A 23404-nucleotide genomic window follows, 5' to 3' on the forward strand; every position below is an offset into this window, starting at 1 on the left:
TAACATATTTAACCCAATATATCCAAAATATTATCATTTCAATATGGGGCACCAGCTACCCTACAAATGCTAAACAGCCATATGTAGCTAATGGTTACCACCTTGGTCAGCACAGATCTAGAAAACTAACTCTCCTTTCCCTATATGAATGATGTTTTCTCCATAAAAACCTCAATTTTCAGTGTTATTTTGAGCAGCTCAACAGCTTCAAAACAAACCATGACACAGCTCTTTTTGAAAATTTAAGGCAAGCCAATTCTCTCTTACCTTACATTACTGTCATCTTGGACTCTGCCCTCCACTGTTTCTCTCATTCATTCAGCAAATACTGGTTGCCTCCCACATGCCAGGTTCTAACTCATCATCCCAAGGTTTTGTGTTTCCTCTTAACCATTCTTCTATATCCCCCAGATCTCTGCACTCTGTTAAGTCCAAATCCAAGATAAGCTTCCAAATATCTTTGCAGAATTATCCCTCTATTTCCTAGCTTTAATTGAAACTTCAGCTTTCTCATTTCTTTTATGCTAAATCTCATCCAAACACAGCCTCTCTTCATCTCCAGGGTTATCTCAAGGGTGCTTATTTTAAGCCCTCATCATTTTTTTGTTTTTTAATTTATCTTTAATTGGAGGATAATGGCTTTACAATGGTGTTAGTTTCTTCCATAAAACAAATATTGTGTATTAATGCCCTCATCATTTTCTAACTACATTACTACAACAGACACTAAACTGGGTTGTGTCTCACTTCCCTGGAAATAATACTTTATATAGATGTCAAATTCATCTTTCTAAACCAAAAATCTGAGCATGATTCTTTCCATACTGAAATCTTACCTTTGGGATAAAATCCAAACTTCTAAGCGTGATATGTGTCCCAACTATCTCTGTAGCCTTTCCTCTCACCAAGCTTCTCATACTTCAGGTTCTAGTCACAAAGGAAAATCTACATTTCCCCAAAGTTCTCTCATGTTGCTCATTCCTTGTTCTGCCTAAAAACCCCTTCAACTGGCCAAGTACCACTCACTCCTAAATAGTATTTTTTATAACAGAAACCACCCTTTCCCAGTGAAGAATTCTTTTTCCTCCCTTGAGCTGAGTCCTTCAGCATCATGTGTGCAGCCTTACACTCTCTCCGCATCCCTGCATCCCTCCTCTGCCTTCTACTCAGTGCTGGATCCTGCACACAGATAGGTCTCTTGTCACCCTCCCAGAAGCCTATGACAAAATCCAGAACGTGGGGAGGCTTCCTGACTCAACCCACTGGCCAATGTCTTCTGCCTAGTATCAGTTCATCATTCAATTAAGGGCAAACCAAGGATGGAAAGTATCTTCTTTGAACTCCTGGGAAAGTAGCTGACACCTAAGAGTCAGTCAGTAATTTATTATAAAAATGACCAAATAGCCTGAAACACATCTAGGTTAATGGAAACTGATACCTGCCAAAAATATGCCTGGGATAAGTACTAATTTAGGTAGTATAATGACAACTATTCATTTGATGTCCCAGATGTCTCTTTCTCCTACCTAATACATATTTGATTTTCCTCTTCCTCCCATATACTGAGGGATGAAAACAGGAAAGTCACTGCAGAACCTCACTTATTGTTCTATAAAGGCATTTTCTCAGTCTCTACACAAGCAAGCATAAGAAAAAAATTTCTTAAGAAAACTAGATAATAAACTACTTACATCGGTTGGTACTCATTTCTGAGAAGTTTGATTCTTTCGGGTCAATATGAACATTTCTGTTTCTAGTGGAATCTTCTCTACTGTGTCCATAACGCTCTTTCCATTCCTAGAAAAGAAACACGAATATGTAACATGAGAATACACAGTAAGAAAATAATTCATCAATGACAACAGATTTAGATTATATATGTAGAGTAATATCATCTAATTCTTTTTCATCAGGAATTTGTCAGATAATCAGTATAATTAGCACAGTGCCTTTAGAAATCATAATTTCCTTTATTTCTAAATGATTTTAATAGTCATCAAACTTAACTTGAAGACATTTATAGACATTTTTGCTAACTATGATTATTTTAAGTTATTGACTTCCACCTAAAATGTCAAAATAATATTATAACTACAGTAAGGTTTTCTTGACCATGGAAGGATTATGAAACTCTAATTAATAAGATGGTAATAAAATTTTATTCTACCCAAATAAACTACAAATCTTAGAGACCCAAAAAGTCATTTTTGATAGCAAAATTAAAGTTGTAGATAAACATAATTAGATAATGACTCATGTGGCATTGTGTCTTAACTGCACTAAAATCTTATTAACTGGAATTCTACTCATTAAATTCTTAGAATTGAAAGGAACCCATGCAGTGCAGAGTTTCACGCTAAAATAGCCATGCCAGATGCTATTTGGCTCTCTTATTAGAAGACATGAAAAATTCTACGTTTGATCATCCTGTTCCAATTTTTGGTGCTAGTTATGCCTTCCGAAATAAAGAACAAGTCTCCCTTTCCATGACATACACTAAAATACACAAAGACAACTATCACGTCTCCTGAGTCTTTACTTCTCCAGTATGGACACACTCGGTATTGAAAATTTGTAGTGACTATGACTAGACTTTTCAATTCTCTAGGAGGTTAGTTTGCCTTAGCAAACAAAGGACTAAAGAAAAATTAAAGAGGAATAAAATAAATGTCATGACAAAAAAAGCATATTTTTCAAGCAATCAAAATCACTTCAACGGCAAGACTGCATGAATTTATTCACTTATTCAATAAATATTTACTGCCCCTACCTTAGGCAAGAAACTGCTAGATGTTGGACATGAAGTAATTTATTACTAATGACTTTTTAGAACAGGTCTGACAGAATTTCTAGCATGTATATCTCAAACTATTAAAATTGCCTTTCTGTAAAAATACATCCTATGTCATTGTCCCATTGTTTTCAGCCAAAGTCAATTAGATTCTTATGATATTTCACATTAATCTTTAGGTTATAGCAAGTCAGTAAGTACTATACTTACTCTTCTTCTATTTTCTCCTTCTTCTTGCCGTTGCCTTTTTCTCTTCTCTAGAGACAGAAAAGTGGTCTCAAATTTGGTATAATATGGTTTAATTAGATGTAGAGTAACTGAAGTAAAGGTATCAGGCTATGACCAATTTCCTTTAAATTACTACAAAGTCAAAGGTAATAGGTTATTGTTGGAAAGAACCGGAGAGGTCACCTAACTCTGTAGAGGATACCTTCTCAACTTTTACTGGAGATCGCTCTTTAGGTTCTATCTAAACAGTTTCAGTGAGGAAGAACTTCCTCCCCATGGTGACTTGAAATTTGCTTCAAGGCAGCTTCTCTTTTTCTTCGTCTTCTAAATTAAATTCATACTTCTGCATAAGTTTTTTTTCCATTGCTCCCTTCTGGCTATATACTGAGTGGTTTTTTTCCCATAGGATATACCTGACATACTCATCATTCTGCCTACACTCCTCTAGATTCCTTCTGACTTATCAGTCCTACTCTTGAAAATCTTATCCAGGACTGGATATGATACTCCAGATGAAGTCTGATTAACGCAAACAACAAAAGAACTATTACATTAACTAGACACCACCGTCCTGTGAGAGCATGTGAAGCCTGCTGCTGCTGCTGCTAAGTCGCTTCAGTCGTGTCCGACTCTGTGCGACCCCATAGACGGCAGCCCACCAGGATCCCCCATCCCTGGAATTCTCCAGGCAAGAACACTGGAGTGGGTATGTGAAGGCTACACTAGCATATTTTAGAGGCATAGTACATTTGGGGTTCATGTTTAAATAAGATCATAAAGAACTCCATGCTCAAGGAGGAAGAATGCCTAAAAACCAGTGTCCCAAAACTCAAGTTTTGTTCTTCTTTCCCTCCCTATTCTACCATCACTTGAACATCAAGAAATTTGATACACTCAGTTTTAAGATTAGATTCCAGTAGAGCACAATGCATTCTAACAGGCTGTTAATGATCACTACATTCTAAAAACCAGCCTTGGTTTGAATGAAAAACTATGCGGCATTAAACTAATGGTGATTCTTTAATGAGTTTTATATTGTATTCAATTTGACAAATCTATTTCAAAGAAAATAAGAAACTGACTCCAATACTAAAAAAGGGTATTATTTAGCTGCAGACATATGAATAATTTCTGCTACAGAATTTCTTAAAGACAGATGAAATAACCATGTATGTTTTCAGATTTTTTTTGCTATGAAGGTTTTCCAGAGAATTTTAGCTAAAACACATTAATTTGTAATTTCTTAAGATAGATTAGAAGTTTCAAATCATACAAACATTAATTTTGTATTTTGAATCAGTACTTTCTCTTCATTTATTTTAAAAGACAAATCTTACCTCGTCTGATTAATTCTTTTCCTTCATCAACTAAGTCTGATGTCATATCATTATCTCCCATGAACTGCTGGAAACCAAGGAGATTCAAACAACGAGTTCCCAAGCTAATAAAAGTAGATTTTCAAAAAGATAAGCATTATTTCATACTGTAAATGTTTAAATTGGAAGGCTCTGTTGTATTTCTAGTTATTATGTCAAGTTATACAGCGCTACATCTGTCTCTCTTCAAGAAGTACTTATTTCCCTTTCTAAGAAACTTAAATGCCCAGTACTCCACTGACTAGGGTATGCACCAAAGCCCAACTTCTTATAGATACAAATTAAGTTAGGCCACAGCATACTTTCAGAAGATTATTATACCAGGATGCTAAGCAATAGCTATAATACAAAACCAATTTATTCTTTTCTTGTATTCAAACAGCAATTTTAATACACATACACAACCAGTATTTACAAGTGCAGAATATTCTTGGCTTAGAAAGTCTTAATTATGCAAACAGATTTTCATGTTCTATTTTTTTTATCCTGAGAACTAGTCAATTCTATTTAAATCAGTGTTACTATAAATTCAGAATTGATTACTACAGCTTATCTGGGGGCTATCATTTATATCTTATCTGGTTTTTACTTTAAACCTCATTGTTGTGCAGGACAGGAATACTCTGAAAATACGGTACATAAGGAAGCAGGGATTAATATCTGTTAAACTACTATTATGCATCAGATAGTTTACAGATACTCTTATTTAATTCTTACTATAACTCTAAGAGATAAATATTACTTTACAGATAAGGAAACAGAGGCAAAGGGCGTTAAATACTTTGCTGCTGCTGCTAAGTCACTTCAGTCGTGTCCGACTCTGTGCGACCCCATAGACGGAAGCCCACCAGGCTCCCCCGTCCATGGGATTCTTCCGGCAAGAAAAGACCAATTAATAAATTTTAGAGCTGAGGATTTAAATCCAAAACAAAACAAAGACTAAGTTCTTTTTACTACCTTAGTTTTCAAACTTTTTCACTAATGTACTTTTAATGGCAGAATTCTGAACACCATACATGAAGCAAGGCAGAGAGAGGAAAAAGAAAGGGAGGAGTGTGTGTGTGTGTGCGCGCGCGCACGCATGTGTGTTAGGAAGAAAACAGTGAAGCAATTAAGAAAAAGTAAAGATCTCACATTTTACATCAGTGATGTGTAAAAATTTGACTAGTTCATAAGTTATCTGCTTGTTTTAATATATAAGGAATGCTTGTATGACTTACCAGTGAGTAAAATTGGGGTTTCAGGTAGATGGTCATGCTAATTCTGTGACTTTAAATATTCCCCTACCATCCTTATATACCTGTGGGAATACTATACTGCAGGATGAAATCGTTGTCTCTGGAAAGGTTGCAGCTTTGTCTAAAGTGTCAGGAACAGCTTTATAGGCTCTAGGCAGCTAAGTCTGAATATTATTAATAGCTCTGAGTATGGTTATGTGCTAGTAATAAAGGAATTAGACTATTATGGCAGCATTCCAAAAGAAAATCGACCTATAAAGTCAAGTTACTGCTGAAATGTCTGCAAGGCATTTCTTCAAATATTATTATAATACAGTATATTTATATATATTATCTATTATTACATATATAATATATAAAAATTATAAAAATATAATTTGATAATTGATGTATATGACCTTTCTTTTCCTTAAAGACAAACTAGCAAAGTTTATCTTAATTATAAAACAATTATAAAGAAATATTTTTAAAGTTAAACAATTTTCCTTTTAGACATAATTCCTTACATTAAAATTTTATAGTTGACAAGGCACTATCCCATCCATCTATTCCTTGATGCATATGTCAATCTAATAAGATGCTAACTTTAAGTAGAGATGCCAGTCTTACCAAGATAACCACTAAGATGAGGAGATAAGATTTATACATCACAAGCTCTTAATGTTCCATTTGTAGTTTATAAACTTTTAAAATTAATAAACACATAAAAAAAGTTCAGTTTTGGATATCCAAAGGATGACTGGTCTATTACTTTTAACACATCATTTTCATAATAAATATAAACCTCTGTCTTTCCTACCTTACAGAAAAAAGCTGAAAATACTATATTGTTTTATCAGTTCATGGGCTTCCCTGATAGCTCAACTGGTGAAGAATTTGCCTGCAATGCAGGAGTCCTGGGTTCAAACCCCGGGTCAGGAAGATCCCCTGGAGAAGGGAATGGCAACCCACTCCAGTATTCCTGCCTGGAGAATTCCATGGACAGAGGAGTCTGGTGGGCTACAGTCCATGGGTCGCAAAGTGTCAGACATGACTGAGCGACTTTCATTTTCACCAGTTCATATTAAGTTTTATTTTAAATGATAATCCTTTGGCTCCTTTACTTATGAGAAAACAAAATATAGATGCTTTAAAAAAATTCAACAGAGAATTTATTTCAAACAATATTTATCTTTTTACTCAATATCCAAGTGTTAGAATATCAGTATAATAATATATGCTATTTGTAAACTATTTGTAGTAACTAATTATACTGAAAGATTTAAATGAAAAGTGGTTGGATGAAACTTATTATCAACAAAATTTTTTTAAAGTGGCATTTTTGGTGTGTCATGGAGCACTGAAGCAGTGAAGAAGGTAGGCAGAGTACGGGATGAAGGCACTTAATGTGGAAGTAGGGAAGACAAGGTGCTAGAAGCCAAGGACACCTGTCTTTTAACTCCTCTTGAGTCTGATCTCTGCCAAGGTTCTACCAATTTTTCTGATCTGATAAAAAGAGTAGCCCGTGTACTTTCCATGAACTGTCTGATTACGACTGCTCCTTACCTGATCTTTTGTGCTGATTAGGGTCTGAAAGATCCAGAAATCCAAAAATTACTACGCAGAAAGCCCTAAGACTAATACATGTTACCAAATAGAAGCTGGGCAAACAGGTGTCTGATAAGATACACTGGCTGCCATGACCAAAGGCCAGGACTCAGAGTTAACATTCTGTTATTAATCCTATCACTTTGTAGACCAAATACATAGAATAACTCTCTTTTCTTGAAAATATCTTTGGAGAAAGAACCTGACCCAGCACTCAAGCAATCTCTTTAAACTATCCCCAGCATTCCCAAAGCCACAATAAAACAAACAACTAAAACCAAATCAGTAAATATTTAAGAGTTTTAAGGAGAAAGATATCCAGATCAGGATATGTATATAAGAAAAAACAAGCAATGTTAAGTTTCTTACCTAAAATACGTAGCAATGCAGAGAATTACCACCAACATAGGATAATATATATAGAATCCATCTGCAATAAAGGATAAAACTTTCATGGAACCCATAATCTGAGGAGCAAGAAAAAAAATTAGTTAAATCAGTATCGCTCTATATATTTCATTCTTTTTCATCATTAGAAAATTATCCATAACCAGCTATATCAATAAATTTGGAGTTTTCAAAAAAGTAGAAATGAAGCACTAAATGGACTGATTTTTAAGTCCTCATCACAAGAGGAAAAAAACTGACTGTGAGGTGATGAATGTTAACTAAACTTAAACTGTGATAACTATTTCACAATATATACACATACTACTTATGTTGCACACCTTAAAATAATACAATGTTATGTGTCTATTATATCTTGATATGGCTTATTTTCTAAGAAATTAATATTATATAAATATTACTGACAATCATCAACTACATTAAGACCATAAACATAAAGGTTAATATTATTATAGGTGAGGTCTGTGAATATGCTTAGCTGTACCAAAAAAATTTTGTTTATAATAAAACAAAAGCAATATCACCTTTACCCAATCATTCTGTTCTGTTCAGTCGCTCAGTCGTGTCCGACTCTTTGCGACCCCGTGGACTGTAACCTACCAGGCTTCTCTATCCATGGGATTCTCCAGGCAAGAATACTGGAGTGGGTTACCATTTCCTTCTCCAGGGGATCTTCCCAACCCAGGGATCAAACCCGGGTCTCCCGCATTGGAGGCAGACGCGTTAACCTCTGAGCCACCAGGGATGCCCTAACTACATATACAAAGATTCTAATAATGCAATAGAACTGGTTGCCAGTAGTAAAAAGAAATTTCACAATAATAGCATCCCATATAGATAATGGATCTAAAGAACTCTTTTACCATACTTACAGATGTATAAGCAGTTGGCTGTGTATTTTGGTGAGAGATGGATGAATCCATGTGGGTCAAACCCAAGAAATTAAGACATAAAGGAGGAGTCAAACGGCAAAATAACCTGCAATAAAGCATAAACAAACACAATATATAAGAATAAAGCAGCAACACACATTTTATGTTATCTTGAAATACACTGAGAATGTTTCAGATCATTCTATTATTCTCATCTATTTGTATTTTGAATTCTTTTTTAATTTTTATTGGAGGCTAATTACAATATTATATTGGTTGGTTTTGCCATACATTGACATGAATCCGCCCTGGATGTACATGTGTTCCCCCTCCTGAACCCCCCTTCCACCTCCCTCCTCCGCATATCCCCCCTCTGGGTCATCCCCGTGCACTAGCCCCGAGTATCCTGTATCATGCGTCGAACCTGGACTGGTGACTCGTTTCACATACGACAACATACGTGTTTCAATGCCATTCTCCCAAATCATCCCACCCTCACCCTCTCCCACAGAGTCCCAAAGCCTGTTCTATACACCTGTGTCTCTTTTGCTGTCTCGTATACAGGGTTAAGGTTACCATCTTTCTAAACTCCATATATATGCATTAGTATACTGTATTGATGTTTTTCTTTCTGGCTTACTTCACTCTGTATAATAGGCTCCAGTTTCATCCACCTCATTAGAACTGATTCAAATGCATTCTTTTTGATGGCTGAAAAATACTCCATTGTGTATATGTAGCAAAGCTTTCTTATCCATTCATCTGCAGATGGACATCTAGGTTGCTTCCATGTCCTCGCTATTATAAACAGTGCTGCGATGAACACTGGAGTACATGGGTCTCTTTCAATTCTGGTTTCCTCAGTGTGCATGCCCAGGAGTGCGATTGCTGGATCATATGGCAGTTCTATTTCCAGTTTTTTTAAGGAATCTCCACACTGTTTTCCATAGTGGCTGTACTAGTTTACATTCCCACCAACAGTGTAAGAGGGTTCCCTTTTCTCCACACCCTCTCCAGCATTTATTGCATGTAGACTTTTGGATAGCAGCCATTCTGACTGGTGTGAAATGGTATCTCATTGTGGTTTTGATTTGCATTTCTCTGATTATGAGCAATGTTGAGCATTTTTTTCATGTGTTTGTTAGCCATCTGTATGTCTTCTTTGGAGAAATGTCTGTTTAGTTCTTCCCATTTTTTGATTGGGTCGTTTATTTTTCTGGAATTGAGCTGCAGGAGCTGCTTGTATATTTTGGAGATTAAATCTTTGTCAGTTGTTTCATTTGCTATTATTTTCTCCCATTCTGAAGGCTGTCTTTTCACCCTGCTTATAGTTTCCTTTGCTATGCAGAAGCTTTTAATTTTAATTAGGTCCCATTTGTTTATTTTTGCTTTTATTTCCAATATTCTGGGAGGTGGGTCTTAGAGGATTCTGCTGTGATTTATGTCGAAGAGTGTTTTGCCTACGTTCTCCTCTAGGAGTTTTATAGTTTCTGGTATTACAATTAGATCTTTAATCCATTTTGAGTTTATTTTTGTGTATGGTGTTAGGAAGTGTTCTAGTTTCATTCTTTTACAAGTGGCTGACCAGTTTTCCCAGCACCACTTGTTAAAGAGGCTGTCTTTTCTCCATTGTATATTCTTGCCTCCTTTGTCAAAGATAAGGTGTCCATAGGTGCGTGGATTTATCTCTGGGCTTTCTATTTTGTTCCATCGATCAATATTTCTGTCTTTATGCCAGTACCATACTGTCTTGATGACTGTGGCTTTGTAGTAGAGCCTGAAGTCCGGCAGGTTAATTCCCCCAGTTCCATTCTTCTTCCTCAAGATTGCTTTGGCTATTCAAGGTTTTTTGTATTTCCATACAAATTGTGAGATTATTTGTTCTAGCTCTGTGAAAAAGATCGTTGGTAGCTTGATAGGGATTGCACTGAATGTATAAATTACTTTGGGTAGTATACTCATTTTCACAATATTTATTTTTCCAATCCACGAACACGGTATATTTCTCCATCTGTAAGTGTCCTATTTGATTATTTAACTGCCCTTACTTGGAAGACATTCTGAAAGTCCTATTAACCACAGTCTCCTGAAAAACATCAATACCTACAAAACAAAACTCCAGCCTCAGGATGCCTCCTTTGGTGAGGTTTGCCACTGCTTTATCGCAACAATTTGTACAGTGGCTTTGTATGTGCCTCTTCTGTGCAATTTACCTCAATCCTCAAGGTGAATTGTACTCAGTACATAAAAGATCTGAAGTTGTATCACATTATGTCAACTCTGACAACTACAGATACAAATAATTGTTGGCGTTCAGGTTTTTTTTATTATATATTATTTTATTAGAGGATAATTACTTTACAATATTGTGACAGCTTTTGCCATATATCAGCATGAATCAGTATTAGGCATACATGTCCCCTCCCTCTTGAACCCCCTTCCCACATCCCTCCCCATCCCACCCATCCAGGTTGTCACAGAGTACTGGATTGGGCTGTGTTCTGCAGCAACTTCTCACTGGCTATCATTTTACATTTGGTAATGCATATGTTTCAGTGCTTTTCTCTCATATAATCCCACGTTCTTCTTCCCCCACTGTATTCAAAATGTCTGTCTCCTTTTCTGCCCTGCAAACAGGATTGTCAGTACAATCTTTCTAGATTCCACGTATTTGTTTTAACATATATTTGTCTATCTTTTTCTGACTTATTTCACTCTGGACAATAGGCTCTAGGTTCATCCACCTCATTAGAACTGACTCAAATGCATTTCCTTTTATAGCTGAGTAATATTCCATTGTGTATATATACCACAACTTCCTTATCCATTCATCTGTCAGTGGCCATCTAGGTTGCTTCCTTGTCTTCAGTTCAGTCACTGAGTCGTGTCCGAATCTCCGCGACCCCATGAATCACAGCACGCCAGGCCTCCCTGTCCATCACCAACTCCCGGAGTTCACTCAAACTCATGTCCACAGAGTCGGTGATGCCATCCAGCCATCTCATTCTCAGCCGTCCCCTTCTCCTCCCACCCCCAACCTTTCCTAGCATCAGAGTCTTTTCCAGTGAGTCAACTCGTCGCATGAGGTGGCCAAAGTATTGCAGTTTCAGCTTTAGCATCAGTCCTTCCAATGAACACCCAGGATTGATCTCCTTTAGAATGGACTGGTTGGATCTCCTTGCAGTCCAAGGGACTCTCAAGAGTCTTCTCCAACACCACAGTTCAAAAGCATCAATTCTTCGGCGATTAGCTTTCTTCACAGTCCAACTCTCACATCCTTGTCTTAGGTATTGTAAATAGTGCTGCAATGAACATTGGGTACATGTGTCTTTTTTGATTCTGGTTTTCTGAGAGTATATGCCCAGCAGTAGACTTGCTGGGTTGTATGGTAGCTTCATTCCTAGATTTTAAAGGAATTTCTATACTGTTTTTCCAGACTTCCTTGGCAGCTCAGCTGGTAAAGAATCCTCCTGCAATGCATGAGACTCTGGTTCGATTCCTGGGGCAGGAAGATTCCCTGGAGAAGGAATAGGCTACCCACTCCAGTATTCTTGGGCTTCCCTGGTGGCTCAGACAGTAAAGAATCTGCCTGCAATGTGGGAGACTTGGGTTCAATCCCTGGAGGAGGGCATGGCAACCCACTCCAGTATTCTTGTCTGGAAAATTCCATGGGCAGAGGAGCCTGGTGGGCTATAGTTCATGGGGCTGCAAAGAGTTGGACAAGACTGAGCAACTAAGTACAGCAGCACAGCACACTGTTCTCCTTAGTGGCTATATCAGTTTGCATTCCCACCAGCAGTGTAAGAGTGTTCCCTTTTCTCCACACCCTCTCCAGCATTTATTGTTGGCAGACCTTCTGATGATAGCCATTCTCGCTGGAGTCAGATGATACCTCATTGTAGTTTTTATTTGCATTTCGCTAATAATGAGCTTCGTTGAGCATTTTATCATGTGTTTATTAGCCATCTCTATGTCATCTTTGGAGAAATGTCTGTTTAGGTCTTCTACCCACTTTTATACTAGGCTGTTTTTCTGGTACTGAGCTGCATGAACTGCTTTTATACTTAGGAGATTAATTTTTTGTCAGTTGTTTTGTTTGCTATTAATTTTGCCCATTCTGAGGGTTGTCTTTTCACCTTGTTTATAGCTTCCTTCGTTGTGCAAAAGTTTTTAAGTTTAATTAGGTCTTATTTGTTTATTTTTATTTCCATTATAGTATTCTTGCCTGGAGAATCCCAGGGACGGTGGAGCCTGGTGGGCTGCCGTCTATGGGGTCGCACAGAGTCGGACACGACTGAAGCGACTTAGCAGCAGCAGCAGGAGAACATAGAGGGTCTTGCTGTGGTTTATGTCAGAGTACTGTCTGTTTTCCTCTAAAATTGTTATAGTTTTTGGTTTAACATTTAGGTCTTTGGCTGGATGGCATCACCGACTCAATGGACATGAGTTTGAGTGAACTCCGGGAGTTGGTGATGGACAGGGAGGCCTGGCGTGCCGTGATTCATGGGGTCACAAAGAGTCGGACACGACTGAGCGACTGAACTGAACTGAATCCATTTTGAGTTTATTTTTGTGTATGATGTTAGAAGATGTTCTAATTTCATTCTTATACAGGCAGCTGACCAGTTTTCCCAGCACCACTTGTTGAAGAGACTGCCTTTTCTCCATTGTGTATTTTTGCCTCCTATGTCAAATATAAGGTGCCCACAGTGTGTAGAATTATCTGTGGACTTTTTATCTTGTTCCTTTGGTTTATATTTCTGTTTTTGTGCCAACATCTCTCCATTTGTTCATGTCATCTTTGATGTCCTTCATCAGTGTCTTATAGTTTTCTGCATACAAGTCTTTTGTCTCTTTAGGTAAATTTATTCCTAAGTATTTTATTTTTTTTATTGCAGTGGTGAATTGGATTGTTTCCTTAATCTCTTTTTCTGATTTTTCATTGTTAGTATATAGGAATCCAAGGGATTTCTGTGGATTAATTTTATATCCTGCAATTTTACTATATTCATTGATTAGCTCTAGTAATTTTCTGGTGGCATCTTTAGGGTGTTCTATGTAGAGAATCATATCATTTGCAAACAGTGAGAGTTTTACTTTTTCTCCAGTCTGGATTCCTTTTCTTTTTCTTCTCTGATTGTGATGGCAAGGACTTCCAAAACTATGTTGAATAACAGTGATAAAAGTCGGCACCCTTGTCTTGTTCCTGAGTTTAGAGGAAATGCTTTCAGTTGTTTACCACGGAGGATAATGTTTGCTGTAGGTCTGTCATATATGGCCTTTATTATGTTGAGGTATGTTCCTTCTATGCCTACTTTCTGGAGAGTTGTGACTAGATAAAAAGAGAACCTTACAAAACAAGGAGTTAGAGAACAGGAAGAGATGAAAATGAAGAGAGGGTGTGAATATAAAGAGGTGATATGAGGAGTTATTTTGTGGTGACAGAATAGTTTTGTATCTCGATCACGGTGGTGGTTACAGGAATACACACACACACACACACACAAATGAATAAAGTACAAAAAATAGTGAGAACTAATAAAGTTTGTTGTGGCCTAGTTAACAGTAATGTGTCTCTAAATTTTTTGCTTTTGATATTGTACAACAGCAGTATAAAATGTTTCCACTGGGGGAGGCTGGGTGAAGGATACTAAGATTCTGTATTGTATTTGCAACTTCCTTTGAATCTGTAATTATTTGGGGAAAAAAGGTTAAAAAAAAGTCTTAGAGATGCTTCAGATATTAATTCCTCTTGAAGTTCCCAAAGTCCAGCCCTAAAAAACTAATATAACTAGTTTAATAATATGGACAAACAATAGATTGTGCAATTTAGCCCAAGCTGGAGCCATCTCTCTAAAATTCTGCTAAATCGCTTGGCAAAAATTATTCTTTTGGTCTTCTTGCTGCTGCTGCTGCAAGTCGCTTCAGTCATGTCCCCATAGACGGCAGCCCACCAGGCTCCCCCTTCCCTGGGATTCTCCAGGCAAGAACACTGGAGTGGGTTGCCATTTCCTTCTCTGATGCGTGAAAGTGAAGTCACTCAGTCGTGTCCGACTCTTAGTGACCCCATGGACTGCATCCTAGTCCTCCACAATTCAGTGTGAGACCACTGAATTTTTCTGATTCTCAAAACACTTTCTAGACTTAGTCTCCAAAATCTCAAATGTTTCTATTATTACTAACATATTTACTGACTTCTAATTGGTAAATCTAGACTCACTATGCCCTTCTTTTCCTTCCTAATCTAGTATACCTATTTTAACCCTAAACTTCAAGCAGGATTTAGCGAGCAATCAACAAGCATTTAATTAATACTTAAACCTAAGCAACTAGCTCATAGAAATATAGATGTTAGCAAAAGAGCCATAAACAACAAGAAATAAGAGAGACATTCATATAACGGAGACATTCTCCTTGTTTCTAAACACAGTCTACTTACATGCCACTGAAAAGAAGGCTATAAGCATCAGTCTGGTGATGTGAAGCCAGGTAGTAATAGTTAAATACACGAATCCTGAACACAGTAGAATAAACACAGATACTGAGGAAGAAGATGGAAAGAAAGCAAGCAATCTGAAAAAACAAAACAAAAACCCAGTTTCAGACTAACAGACTTCAGTACTTTATATACTATTATAAGCATTATCTTTTCATTCCAACTAACATTTATTGACATTCTAAAATTTAAACACAGTAATAGCAGCTTTTTAACCACCTAAGAAAATGAAATTTTGGAAAAAAAAATCTAGATCTTAATCAGTCCCACATCCTATCCGTAAGTTTCAAATCTACCTCCCTTTGAAGTGAGCCTGTTCTCTCATTCCCTTGGCAACTCTTCACATGAAGACTATAATTTATCTCGTTTCACTGGCAGAAAGAGGATCAAAATATTCTCATAAAAATACTGTGCACTATTTTGCATCCATTTATCTCTCCTCAAATACAGTTCTTAGTTTTTATAGTCTGGGTAAAATAATGAAGCTCATTTTTGGAAATCTGAATAACAACACTGAGGGGAACTTCACTGCTTTCATTATTACTAGAAGAAATATGTGGAGAAAAGATACAACAGGTAAGGATTAAACTTAAACCACGAATGACATTTATTTATAACAGATAAAATAAACTGACCTCGATATAAATATAATTGTATGTTTTTTCAGCCAGCTGTATGAAGACTGCAAAGAGGGATAAGACAGGTCTAGTGCTAAAGAATGTGCACTCTGACCACACAACTATCACGGAGAATATGGACAACACTACAGCAAGTATCCGATAAAACCAGGGTCGCAAGAGACATTCCCAGTACCACTCTGTAAGATAAAAAGAAAAAAATGATTAGGAAAACCATAAAGAAGCAACAGTGTATTTACAGTGTTTCAAAATTCCTCCACACAAGATACATAATTGCACAGAGACATACTGGTGAAAACAAGCAGACACCATACTAAACAAATGATCACCAGTAACAGAACCAACTGATATTATGGGCCTCCTGCTCTGAGAAGAACACACCATCACTGCTGAGGTATTCCTGTCAAAAATGCAGAACCTGCATCTGATCATGAGGAAACATCAAACTCCAATTTGTATTAGTCAAAAAACACAATTATAATTCAACTCTGCATTGATGAAAATATACACTTTCCATCAAGATAATTATCAGCATCAAACTTTGAAATGTATATCAAAAATTACATACCAACTGTAGGATTATAAAAATATTGAATAAATCTATTTTCTGGCTCTGGCGATTGAAAGGTATGAACAAACTGACAAGTAGCACTTGTTTCATTTTTTGCTACATCTTCTAGATAAAATGCTTGTTCCAAAAGAATCTGCCACTGTACTTGAGTTCGACGATGTCTCTGAACTGAATAAATCACCTGTAAAAGACAGCAAGGGGTATACCTGTCAGTGTTCTGAAACAACAATGATTCAACTCCCCACTAAGGAGTATGTTTCGGTTGTCACAACAGGGAAATGCTAATGGCATTTACTGGGTGGGGCTGAGGATGTTAACATTTTGTAATATATGTAACAGTTTGCTCAGTGAATAATTTTTCCTCCCCAAATGCCAACAGTACTCCTGTCAAGAAACAGGAAGTTAAAACACTTCCAGGAATAATGATAAGGACAAGATCAAAGGAAGTTTGATCTGATATACATTCACTCAAAACTCCTTTTCTGTGGGCAGTAAATCTAACTAAAATCATCAGAAGGTAAAAAGGCTATATAAAGTTACCTGTTTATGTAGTTTTACCAGATTTTTTTCACTTGGGTAGGTATTATGCTTTTCATCAAAATCTTCATAATCATCCATGTTCCTGCCCATTTTTTCCTGATACTCTATAGGGCACTGAAAGGAACAAGTAGATTTTTAGAAATTTTATTTGAAAAAAGATGAAAAATTTAATTTTTGTTAAGAATCTTTCATTCTTAAGCATATCTAATTTTCTTGCAAATATCTTCCAGATGTAGAATCACCTACTCTATTAGTCATTTAATACAACTATGAACTTGGGCAAGTTATTTAACCTCCATAAATAGGTCTCAGTTCAGTTCAGTTCAGTCGCTCAGTCGTGTCCGACTCTCCACGACCCCATGAATCACAGCACGCCAGGCCTCCCTGTCCATCACCAACTCCCGGAGTTCACTCAAACTCATGTCCACAGAGTCGGTGATGCCATCCAGCCATCTCATTCTCTGTCGTCCCCTTCTCCTCCCACCCCCAACCTTTCCTAGCATCAGAGTCTTTTCCAGTGAGTCAACTTGTCGCATGAGGTGGCCAAATTATTGCAGTTTCAGCTTAAAAGGTAGCAAATAGAAGAGAAATGATTAGAGAACTGATTCTCATGACTGTCATCTTAATCAAAAGAGACACTAGCTAATGATTAGTATGACAGATTTAAAACATAGGAAAAGAACTGAATAGCCACATGCAAAAAATTTAAAAAAAAATGAAACTAGACCACAATTGCACACCATATACAAAACTCAACCCCAAATGGATTAAAGACTTGAATGTAAGACCTGAAATCATAAAAATCCCAGAAGAAAATATAGGCAGGATGCTCTTTGATATTACTGTTGGCAAATATCTTTATGTCTCCTCAGGCAAGGGAAGCAAAAGCAAAAATAAACAAATGTGATTACATCAAACTAAGAAGCTTTTGTATAGCAAGGGAAACCATCAATAAAGTGAAAAGACAACCTACCAAATGAGAGAAGAATTTCAAATTATATATCCAATAAGAGATTAATATGTAAAATATATAAAGAACTCATGCAATTCAATAATGAATAATCTGATTGAAAAATGGGCAGAGGAGCTGAATAGATGATATTTCCCAAAGAAGACATACAGGTGGCCAACAAGTACTTGAAAAGATGTTCAACATCACTAATTATTAGAGAAAAGAAAATCATCAAAATGGCTATTATCAAAATGACAAGAAATAGCAAGTGTTGGTGAACATGTGGAGAAAACGGAACCCTCACACATGATTGGTGAGAATGTAAATTGATGCAGGCCACTATGGAAGATAGTATGGTGAGTCCTCAAAAAATTAAGAACAGAACTACCATATGATCTAACTATCTCACCTCTGGGATTTTATCTAAAGAATAAGAAAACACTAATCCTAAAAGATATCTGTACCCCTATGATCACTGCAGCATTATTTACAATAGCCAAGAAAAAATCTAAGTGCCCATCAATGAATGAAAGGATAAAGAAGATGTGGTATATGTGAACACACACATGCACGCACACCACAGTGGAATACTACTCAGCCATCAAAAAGGTCAAAGTCTTGCCATCTGCAACACAGGTAGACCTGGAGGGTATTATGTTAAGTAAGTCAGATAAAGAAAAACACTACATGATTTAACTCATATGTGGAGTATAAAAAAACTAATAAACAAACAAAACAAAATACATGAATAAACCAAACTAAATAAAAACAAACACTGATACAGAGAAAAAAGTAGTAATAGGGATAGGGTAAAATGGGTAAAGGGGTTCCACTGTATGGGAAACTAATGGAAAATATATTTTGGTGGTGAGGATGGTATAGGGTATATAGAAGTAGAAATATAATGTACACATAAAACTTAAAATATGTCATAAATCAATGCTACCTGAATTCAAAAAAGATTTACATACAAGTCTTTAAAAATAAACAAGAAAAGGAATAGTTCAGTGGTTCTATGGTTGCTGAGAAGATAACTGGGAAACTCATTTATGGAATAATCATTTTTGGAAGTATATGAATACCTCCAATTCAATACTAAGGCATCAAAATCTTTATTGTATAGTTTATTTTTAAATATTTATATTAAATATCTTATCATTTATTTTATGAAATATGCTTATAAAATAACATGTACAAAGCTGCTTAAAAGTGATTATTGAGAACTTAATTTACTTCCAGGAGATATGCCTTCAGTGACTACATTTAATGACATTTTTACAACCTATAAAGGTCCATCTCCGTCACTGTGTCACAGCAATGATTTTACATTATTTAACATAATCTCTATAGCCACATTTCAATGGAAAATACTGCCAATAAATAATGTTAAACATATAATAATGAACAAATTTTATGTACAAATTACTATTAATTTACTGTTAACATAAAAATGGAAAAGGCTGGAAGACATCAATCATACACTGTACACTTTTCTCATGCTTTTATTATAATATTTCATTATGTAGATTTATATTTCAAAAGAAAGTAGATGAGAATATCATTTAATTACCTTTTTAAGTATTGTGTCAACACATTTTCTCAGTGGGTGGTTATACTTGATGCTTTCATTCACTTTACGAACTTCCTATAAGAACAGTAAGAGAAATAAAAATATTTCCATTTCTATAGATTAGGTGTTTCAAATCAGGATGCTCTAAGTACTATATATATTCTCACAAGTTTAGTAACAACCTAAATTACTCAGCATATAATAAAGTTCCATTCTCTGAATAAAAGTTCGTAATAATAAAAATATAAAATTATAGAAGAAATTTATCTACACCCTCACACTTTCTATAAATTTCTGAATCTACTGCCTTATCATCTGGCATACAAAGATGAATAAGCATTAGAAAAACTCTTGAAGAATCAGTCAAACTTTGCAATTCTAAAACAACAAGACTTTGTTCTTCCACCTTGCTCCTCAAGCTCAATTATCTCATTATCTAAAATGCAGCAAAGAAACCAGAAGAAGCAGAATAGGCTAAAAATATCACAAAGCACCTGCTCCTTTCCAACAACAGAGTACTTTCAGCAGTCACAACTAATGATTCATTCCACATGTTTAAGATTAAGAGTACATTATATGTCAGCACTGTCCTAGGTGAAAGGTCACCACAATCCAAACTGGAGGGTGGAGTGGGAAGACGTGTTATAAGTCTTTCACTAAGATTACAGTGTGGTGATGAGATAATTAAATAAACAATTAAAGAGTAAGAAAGGCATGAAGGCATTAGGGAAGGGAATCTTTAGAAGCACTAGTTCTCAAAGAATCACAATATCCTATAATACTACAGGAAATTTTTGAAAAGCTGGAACCACTGTTCTAGGAAGAAGAGACAGTATGTTCAAAGGCTGGGAGGCAAGAGTGAACCAACCAGGATATTAAAAAGAACATTCTGATTATAGGGCAGAGAATGGCCTTAAGGGATGTAAGGAGGCAGAGAAACCATAGAGTGTATAGACAAAGCTGTGAAAAAATAAAATATATATGGAAAAAAAATACTACCCTTAATATATGAAGCGTTTTTAATAATCAATAGAAAAATGGGAAGCTATAGAGGAAATGCCACTGGCCAATAAATCACTGAAAAAAATATTCAATCTCACTAAAAAAAACTACAAGTTTTTAAAATGAGGACAATTTTCTTGCAAAATTATAAAAAATTGCTATTTTATAATAAGGTAAGACTGTAGGGGAAAAGGCTTCCTATATACAATAAAATGTCAAATAACCTATTTGGAAAATAACTTAGCAATATCCACCAAAATTTAAAATATGCAGACCCATGAATAATCTGTACCAACAGACCCTGCTCCTGTCAAAGAGCTTAGCTCAGTGAAGAAAACAGATATGATTCAAACAGAAATGGTGTGAAAACTTCTCTATAATCTAACATGGAAAATTTTCTGATGAACTGATTATTTAAACTTAGATAAAAAGCTACACTGAGGATAGGAGTCAGCCAACCAAAGGAAAGAGTAAGAATATTCCAGACAGAGGGACAGCATGTATGAAAGTCTCCAAGCAGAAGAGAACAAGGAGTTTCAAGAAAGTGAAAGAAATCCAGTGACTACCAGGAAAGCAGAGTAATGGCCTGAGTACTGCTTGATCAGGTTGAAGAGTAAGAGCAAAGTACTCCAGAAGGCCTTAGGAGCAGTTCATTTTGAGGTCAATGAACAGGCCTAAAAACAGAATGAAAAGATTTGGCTTTTTAAAAGGTGCTTGAAGTATTCACTACAATTTTCCATTTCTAAGCTACCTTAAAGTTCTGTTGACTTGTTACCATAACTTTGAATATAAACTATAGTCTGTTTATATTTGATATATGAAAGTATTTTTCATTTAAATTCTTTAGCTATAATAATAGCTTATTATACAAAAGTTTAAGTATAAAACATTGATATTGGCTATACCTTGTGAGTTTAAATTTCCTTCAAAGTTCATAATTTTTATACAGTGCAGAAAGTATTTGCAATAGTAGCTTCTCTTCTTCATATAAAATAACATAATTTGAACTCTGTCATTGTGTCATTTTAGTCAACTCAACATAATTTGAACTCTGTCATTACTGTGTCATTATAGACAGCTCTTCCGTTCCGTTCCATCGCTCAGTCGTGTCCGACTCTTTGCGACCCCGTGGACTGTAGCCTACCAGGCTTCTCCGTCCATGGGATTCTCCAGGCAAGAATACTGGAGTGGGTTACCGTTTCCTTCTCCAGGGGATCTTCCCGACCCAGGGATCGAACCCGGGTCTCCCACATTGGAGGCAAACGCTTTAACCTCTGAGCCACCAGGGAAGCCCATAGACAGCTCTTCACCAGACAAAATACATCAAATCAGACTAAAAGGCAATTTTCAGTGGAAATAACTAGCTTTTTTTCCCTCTCCAAAATGTCTGCCTCAAAAAATGACAGCAGGTAGAGGTGACCTCTGGCCATCTAGCAAAAATTTCTTTTGAATGATTTGACCTAGCTTTTAAGTTTTATTAATGTTTCAAAGAAAAGCAACGGACACATAAGATATATATCATTCACTCCATGGAAAACATATCATAAAACACTAAACTGGTTTTTATAAAACGTATTTGGGAGATTTTATGGATAGCTGAAAAATATAATAATTATCCCCTAAAAAGGTGACTGTGATCTGCTAAAAGATGTTTTCAAAACCTGTGTATTTTAAGTCTTCTATCAAAGTTATCAATAGTCTCATTCCATGCTTTATTCTGCACAACTCCATCTGATTGGTTATGCTAAACCATATACAAGGTGTCAATGATTCCTCACTGCTTTCAAAATAGTCTGAACTTCGGTCTGACTTTCAAGGCCCTCCTATCTGGCTGTATATCTTTCAAACTTTACAAACTTTATATTTTATCTTATGCTTAATTAGTTTGGTTTTAAAATCTCCTGATATCTGAGCATAATGCTGTCAGCTATGAAAATTCTACACTTCCTTCAAGGCCCAGGTCATATTTCACTTCCTCCATTTCATCTCCTCCACTGATTGCTACTCTGAAGCGAAACTTCTCAACACTAGAGCATGCATCATTTACACTGCATTTGCCATATACTGTGAGGAACTGTACAATTTTGTACTCTAGACAGTTAGTATCCTAATAGCTAGTTCCACATAACACTTCAGACGGCAGGAAGATATTAGGTATTTATTAAATGATAAAAAAATTTTCTCCATAAGTTTATAAATTTTCAGACATTCAGAAAACAGGAAGGACCCCAAATTCCCTTAAACTACATGGACAAAGAAATCCATATCTGATTAATTTTTTGGGGTTGGGGGAAAGGTCCAGAGTTCTTTTATCTATGGGAACTTCCTGCTATTTTCAAAACAACCATTAAGAAAAGTGTCTCTTACGATATAAAAATGGATCAAATTAACACTTTGTACACCTTAAAGAGCCTCTTGATGAAGGTGAAACAGGAGAGTGAAAAAGTTGGTTTAAAGCTCAACATTCAGAAAACTAAAATCATGGCATCCGGTCCCATCACTTCATGGCAAATAGATGGAAAAACAGTGGAGACAGTGGCAGCTGACTTTATTTTTCTGGGCTCCAAAATCACTGCAGATGGTGACTGAAGCAATGAAATTAAAAAGACACTTACTCCTTGGAAGGAAAGTTATGACCAACCTAGAAGCCATATTGAAAAGCAGAGACAATACTTGGTCAACAAAGGTCCGTCTACTCAAGGCTATGATTTTTCCAGTGGTCACGTATGGATGTGAGAGTTGGACTATAAAGAAAGCTGAGTGCCAAAGAATTGATGCTTTTGAACTGTGGTGTTGGAGAAGACTCTTGAGAGTCCCTTGGACTGAAAGGAGATCCAACCAGTCCATTCTAAAGGAAATCAGTGCTGAATATTCATTGGAAGGACTGATACTGAAACTGAAACTCCAATACTTTGGCCACCTGATGCGAAGAGTTGACTCACTGGAAAAGACCCTTATACTGTGAAAGATTGAGGGCAGAAGGAGAAGGGGACGACAGAGGATGAGATGGTTGGATGGCATCACTGACTCAATGGACATGGGTTTGGGTGAACTCTGGGAGTTGGTGATGGACAGGGAGGCCTGGCGTACTGCAGTTCATGGGGTCGCAAAGAGTCAGACAAGACTGACTGAACT

The 23404-nt window shown here is 36.3% G+C and overlaps 1 protein-coding gene across 3 annotated transcripts in view; it reads right to left on the reverse strand.

Moving 5' to 3' along the window:
- LMBRD2 (LMBR1 domain containing 2) overlaps positions 1 to 23404 on the reverse strand; it is a 62231-nt gene that overhangs the window by 8021 nt on the left and 30806 nt on the right. For all 3 annotated transcript variants that reach the window (XM_055422176.2, XM_055422174.2, XM_055422175.2), the window contains exons 7-16: positions 19268 to 19342; positions 16746 to 16859; positions 16203 to 16386; positions 15632 to 15813; positions 14940 to 15073; positions 8501 to 8606; positions 7590 to 7687; positions 4357 to 4460; positions 3002 to 3048; positions 1692 to 1797 (exon numbers count right to left, since the gene is read on the reverse strand). In XM_055422176.2, coding sequence (XP_055278151.1) covers positions 1692 to 1797; positions 3002 to 3048; positions 4357 to 4460; positions 7590 to 7687; positions 8501 to 8606; positions 14940 to 15073; positions 15632 to 15813; positions 16203 to 16386; positions 16746 to 16859; positions 19268 to 19342 — 1150 coding nt within the window. The remainder of the gene's footprint in view (positions 1 to 1691; positions 1798 to 3001; positions 3049 to 4356; positions 4461 to 7589; positions 7688 to 8500; positions 8607 to 14939; positions 15074 to 15631; positions 15814 to 16202; positions 16387 to 16745; positions 16860 to 19267; positions 19343 to 23404) is intronic.

The sequence above is a fragment of the Moschus berezovskii genome, chromosome 18 (assembly GCF_049115385.1).
Source record: "Moschus berezovskii isolate FMDL1 chromosome 18, NW_MosBer_1.0, whole genome shotgun sequence".
NCBI lineage: Eukaryota > Metazoa > Chordata > Mammalia > Artiodactyla > Moschidae > Moschus > Moschus berezovskii.